General features: G+C 42.3%; 1 protein-coding gene across 1 annotated transcript in view; it reads right to left on the bottom strand.

Moving 5' to 3' along the window:
- Positions 1 to 5,380: 5,380 nt before the first annotated feature.
- LOC143040170 (uncharacterized) overlaps positions 5,381 to 6,473 on the bottom strand; it is a 13,816-nt gene continuing 12,723 nt past the window's right edge. Inside the window, exon 2 of the mRNA XM_076210837.1 lies at positions 5,381 to 6,153. Coding sequence (XP_076066952.1) covers positions 5,381 to 6,142 — 762 coding nt within the window. The 5' untranslated portion in view covers positions 6,143 to 6,153. The remainder of the gene's footprint in view (positions 6,154 to 6,473) is intronic.

Below are 6,473 nucleotides of genomic sequence, written 5' to 3'. Positions count from 1 at the left end.
CATCTGCAAAGAAGCTCATATAGCTTTCAATTCCTTCATCCATATCATTAATATATATAGCAAACATTATTGGGGCCAGAACTGTTCCCTGCGGAACACCGCTTATTACTTCATCCCATTTTGAGTGTTGAGCTCTTATCACTACTCTCATTTTTCTTTCTTGCAAAAAGTCTTCCATCCAATTTAGTAGTTTGCCCTGTATTCCTCCTTCAGTTTCTAATTTCTTAAGCAACTTCTTATGTGGTACTTTGTCAAAAGATTTCTTTAGGTCTAGAAATGCACAGTCCGCCCATCCATCTCTTTCTTGTATTATATCTATTAGCCTTGAATAGAAACATATTAAATTGGTGACGCATGATCGTCCTTGTCTGAATCCAAATTGCCTTGGATTTAACACTTTGTTTTTTTCTAAATATTTTACCCATCTACTTTTGATAATTCTTTCACAAATTTTTGCTATTGTACTTGTTAGAGAGACTGGTCTATAGTTGGTAGGTTCTTCTTTATTTCCTCCTTTATATATAGGTACTATATTTGCTTTTTTCCAATCTTCTGGAACTTTTCCTTCTTTTAAGGAACTGTTTAGTATGCTATGTATTTTGTCTGCCAGTTCATTCCTGCATTCTTTCAGAATCCAGTTTGCTATTTCATCTGGTCCATGCGATTTTCTGACATCAAGATTACTCAAGTGTGTTAATATTTCATTCTTTGTTACTTCTATTTCTTCCATAGGGGGGACTTTCTCTTTCCATTCGTTCTCTTCAGGTTGTATGTTCTCCCTTGTAAACACTGATTTAAAATGTTTGTTCATAATTTCCGCCATTTCCATTTCCTCAGTGTATTCAACTCCCTCCTGTCTTAATTTCTCCAAGTCTTGTTTGTTTTTCAGTTTATTGTTTACAAATCTGTAGAATAGTTTTGGTTGATCTTTACACTTTTCTATGACATCTTTTTCATATTTTCCATTTTTCAGGTTTTCTGTCTTTTTTCCATCTGGTCCAGGCTTTGTCTCTTTTGTCTTTTAACTCCCTACAACTTTTGTTGTACCAGCATTTTACATATTCTTTTCCTTGTTTTTGTCTTGGGACATACTTTTCCACTCCTTTTTTGTAAATTTTTGTCAAAATATTCCATTTCTCTTCTACTGTTGTTTCTTCTTTGTATATTTCTTCCCAGTTTTCCTTTTGAAAGAATTCTCTTATTTTATCAAAGTTTGTTTTTTCATACATCATTCTTCCTTTTCTATATTGTTCATTTCTTTTCATATATTTTTCTTCATTAAGTTCCAGTTCAATCAATATGTGGTCACTTTTACTTATTGGTGTTTTATATTCAATTTTGTCCACTATTCTAGGTTCAGATGTAATTATTAGGTCTAGTCTCGATGGCTCTTCTTCATTTCTATACCTGGTGTTCTCCTGTATCCATTGTGTCATTGTATGGTCAGTAACCATCTCAAGTAGAGCGTTTCCCCATGAGCCGTCTCCACCCTTTACTGTCATTTCTTCCCAGCAGACTTCTTTGCAATTAAAGTCGCCCATCATAACTATTCTTCCTCCCTCTTCCATTATCTTGTTTAATGCTATCTTTGTGTCCTCTAACATACATTTATGTTCACTCTCTTCCCATGAGGTTGTTTTCGGGGGCACATAATTTATCACAAACTTTCTGCTCTTCTTATCTCTGTCTTCTACTTCCATCATTATCACCTCTACTGTATTCTTTCCATATGTGACACACTTCACGTTTATATCCTTCTTAGTCAGGAACATAACTCCACCCCCTTCCTTTTTCACTCTGTTTCTAATCCAATAATTATATGCATCATGTCCTACACTGTTGGGTGGTAGTGGACCTTTTAATTTTGTTTCTACAATTCCCATTATGTCTGGTTCTTTTTCCTTCAAATAATCATTCAGCTCATTCAATCCTGTAATTAATCCATCTATATTTGTGTAAGACACTCTTAGTTTTCTGCCAATTCCATTGTGTTCTCTGTTTCCCTTTTGTTTTTCTCTTGTATGTCGACTTTCTTTAGTTTCATATTCACTACTCTCCAATAGAATCTCTCTTTTTCTGACTCCGTTCTTTTCTCGTTTTCTTCCTTAGCTTCAAGTCTTTTCTGTTTTTCTTCCTCTCTTTCCTCTTTATTCATTTCCCTTTTTAACCATACCTTTTTATATTGTTCACTTGTTGCTAGTTTCCCTGTTTTGGATAAGATATTCTCTGCCGTCGTTTGTGACTTGAATTTAATCTTAATTGGTCTGGTCTTATCTGTGCTATACTTTCCGAGTCTAAATTTCTCTTCGATTTGCTTCATAATTTCTGGTTCATCTTCCTGAACTGATTCTAGTAATTGGCTTACTTTTTCATTTTCCTCTTTGATTCTTGTGGTTCTATCTGGGTTGTGTTTTTCTTCCATTCCTAATATAATTATACATTTCTTCTTGTCTGCTAAATCTCTTACTATATTCTCCTTTTGTCTCATCACTTTAATAACCGAGTCTTCAGTATGTTCTTTCAATTGCTGTTTGACTATGTCAGTGAATGAAACTTTATTGTCTTCTTGGGTTGCTTTCCAATTCTTAGCTTCTTTAGTTATGGCCTCTCTGTTTTCTTTACTATTCCTCTTCAATTCCTCATTCTCCACCTTTACTTCTCTTAACTGTCTTTTTAGGTCTTCTATTTCATCAGTTAAGTTTTTGTTCGCCTTCTCTAGTTTTTCCAATTTTTCAAACCTCTCGGCGATTTTTGTCATCTTGCCAAACCTAACTTCCCAGTTGTCAGACATTTGTTGAAGTTTTTCCTCCAGTTTTGTCAGTCGGGGGAGGTTGGTATCCGCCGCCCTTTCATTAAATCCTTTGAAATTATCATCCTCACCTTCCATTGTACTGCTCTTATCTATGTTTCTGATCTTTACATTTTTATTAGACATTTCGTCGTCACTCAGCTGGTCGGGGGGCCGTTTTTTGATGTTTACATTTCGTCTGTCTGCCTGGGCCAAGTCTTCTCCTTCCTTATTTCCTTCCATTTCCCTCAGCAATCCCTCCCCTTCTCCTCTTTCCCTACTTTCCCACTACCACACGAGCAATTTCCTCCCCACCCTGCAAATACAATAGGCACTTCCTTTGCTTTGGAATCCTCTATTTTTCACTTTTTCTTCAGAACGTCTTCTAAGCCGTCCGTTCGTTGAAGTGTGTGTGTGTGTGTGTTTACCTAGTTGTATTTTCCGGGAAGGGGAGCTACGCTTGCAGTGTCTAGTTTGCTCTTAAATTCGTGTATGGCTTTTGCACACAATATTGTTTCGTCCAGTTTGTTCCAAGTTTGTTTCCACCCTATGTGGAAAACTGTTCTTCTTTAGATCTCTTATATAACTATCTTTTTTGAGTTTATTTTCATGTCCTCTTGTGTTTCTCTTGTCCCAATTTAACAAGTCCTCTCTATCGAGTATTTCTGTGCCCTCCATGATTCTATAGTCAGTAGGTCGCCTCTCTCTCTCTTCTTTGTTCCAAAGTCGGTAACTCCAATTTATCCTGTCTCTCTTCATATAACAAGTTTGAAAGTGTTGGAGCCATTTAGCCATTTGTGTGTGTGTGTGTGTGTGTGTGTGTGTATGATCAAGCCCCAGTGGTTCGAAATGCTGAGATAATTTGATTCTGTCTCTCACCTCCGCCCACAACCTCATTTCCTTATTTTTTCTACAATTACCTTCAGTCTCATAAATATTTAAATAAATAGATACAATATACAGTCGTCAAGTTGTGGTGATAGTAAATTGTCTCTCCTTTGCAGCCTGACATTCCCTTTAGCTGGCAGAGGCGCACGCGCGCGCGCGTACAAGGGTAATTTTAAAAGAGTCATGTCCCTAGCAGAGTGACCGCAGCTTCTTGAGGACACAGAGTCCCCCTGGCGCCGCCTGAGGTTGTGGGGTGGCCTTCCTTCCTGGTTTCATCTGTACACCGCCACTCCTAATAATGGCATCACGTGGACACCACCTCCCGAGTTCAACTGTGAACTGTTCCGGACCACCGCAAGGTCGAGGTCCGTGTGGGTGACAGCCCCGTAAACCTCAAGAAGAAGAAGAAGAAGAAGAAGAAGAAGAAGAAGAAGAAGAAGAAGAAGAAGAAGAAGAAGAAGAGAAAAGAAGAAGACAAGAAGAAGAAGAAAAAGAAGAAGATGAAAAGACCTAGCGTCCATGGCCGACCGACCGACCGATCATCTCCTTAGTGTTTTTTCCCTTCCCCGGACGGAGGCAGCTTCCTCCTCCTCCTCCATCTCCTCCTGCTGCCAGCGCCGCCCCTTGAGGCTGCATGTGCCAGCCAGGTCTTTGTTGCAACCGCAAGCTTTTAGGCTTTTACTCTTGTATGAAGGATACTGAAAGAAGATGAAGGGATATAAACATTCTAGTGTCTTCGTAAATATTATTCTCAATATATTACCAGTATTTGTGATCAAGCCTAACCAAATAATCCAATATTACTAATCTAATGTAACCTAACCTACTCTAGCATTACCCAACCTACCCTAACTTACCTAATATGACCTCACCTTGCCCTAGCAAGCTCGATTCATTCCATGACCATCAACATAGTTCTCCTATTCCAGAGTACATTGGTTCATTTTACCTTTATTGTCACCAGTTACAAACAGCAGGAGGTTGTCACGACAAAATCTAGAAAGTGCATCGAGGGAAGGACATTGGATGGCTTATGGGGTGGTTGTTGTTGGTGGTGGTGTTGGTACGAAAAAGCTCCTCCTCGCGACCTGCCACTGCTGCTGTCCTCGTCGTTTTGTGGCCTGAGTCTCTTCTGTGACTGACTGGGGGCAGGCAGGTAGGCAGGTTAGCAGGCAGGTAGGTTAGTAGGCAGGCAGGCAGGCAGGCCTCCGAACGAGCCTGACCTGCCCGTGACAAACCACTCTCGTTGTTGTCGTTGTTCTGACTCTGATTCCAAGGGAACCGATGTATAGAAATGTACATCGAAATGCTCATTGACGGAAGATACATTTGAGTTGTTCCAATAGGTAGATCACGGATCGAATCTGGGTGTCCGGAGGAGTGCATGGGGGACATTAATGCTGAGGAGGAGTAGGAGGAAGAAGAGGAGGAGGAGGAGAAGGAGGAAAAGATGACCGGTATTGATGAACAGTCGGAGTCTCAACTCGAGAGCACGAAACCCATGAAGGCTGTCCACGTCACGATGCCGTGTCTCACCGGAGCCGCGGTCTTGTCACCGAAACAGCATCAGCAGCCGCCGCCGCCGCCACCCGAGAATCACCACGAGGTTAGTCACTCCCTGACGGGTCGAGCCACCACCACCGCCCCGCCCCGTCGGTATCCATTCAGTTCGCGCGCGTGGTCGTAGTGGTGATGGCTGGCGAGTTATCTGCCCCACCGCAGGAGACCGTGAGGTCGATGCCGCTTGGAATCTCCCACCAGTTCCTGCACGCCTTCTTCCCTGCCGCCACCACCGCCCTCTACCTCCCAGAGGGAGGACTCCTTCGGAAATGGACGCAGGAGGGCGAGGTGCGGCCTGAGCTCCGGGTTCCTGAACTTGAGGGACATCAGGAGGCCAAGGGCCCTCTTTGTAACAACGACGTCCTGGGCGTACGAGGGGCGAGTTCGAGGAGCTTCCTCCTCCTCATAGGAGAACCTCTTCTGTCGGAGGTTGGAGCGGTGGTGTCGTGAATTCTTGAGTTGACGGGACATGTCATCCATGAGCTGGGTGAAGTAAAGATCGTCAAGAGGGTCATACATCCCATTAGAGCCGCCACCGACGGCATCCTCTCCTACCTCCACGCTGCCGGCGCTGTCGTCGTTTTCGACAGTGTCTACAATCAGCAGAGGGGGTGTGTAGGAAGGTTTCTCGTCGATGGAGGAGGAAGAGTGGGGGTGACGGGGGTGTGGCATCGCCTGTAGGAACGTGGAGCTCAGGTGGGGCATTTTAAAGAGTGGGGACATCCGGGAGAAGGACGAGGGACTCACGGCGAGCGGGGATGCCGCGGCGACCGTCGCTTGCAGCGGCGCCAAGATGAGTCCGGACCAGGTCACGTGCAGCATTAGCGTCGTCAGCCACATCCACCTGCTACTCATGCTGGATGTCGTCATCGTCATCGTCGTCGTCGTCATCACCATCGTCGCCATGACAGCGTTTGCTGGAGAGTACAGAACCCCACACTCAGTACTGTGCATAGGGTAGGAGTAACGCATGTAATTGTTTATAAATAAGCATGGATATATATATATATATATATATATATATATATATATATATATATATATATATATATATATATATATATATATATATATATATAATACATATATATATATATGTATATATATATATATATATATATACATATATATATAATGCACACACACACACACACACACACACACACACACACACACACACACACACACACACACACACACACACACACACACACACACACACACACACACACACACA

This window comes from Oratosquilla oratoria, chromosome 28 (genome assembly GCF_046742065.1).
Source record: "Oratosquilla oratoria isolate Oo_2021 chromosome 28, ASM4674206v1, whole genome shotgun sequence".
Taxonomy (NCBI): domain Eukaryota; kingdom Metazoa; phylum Arthropoda; class Malacostraca; order Stomatopoda; family Squillidae; genus Oratosquilla; species Oratosquilla oratoria.
This window is presented reverse-complemented; position numbering and strand designations above follow the sequence as displayed.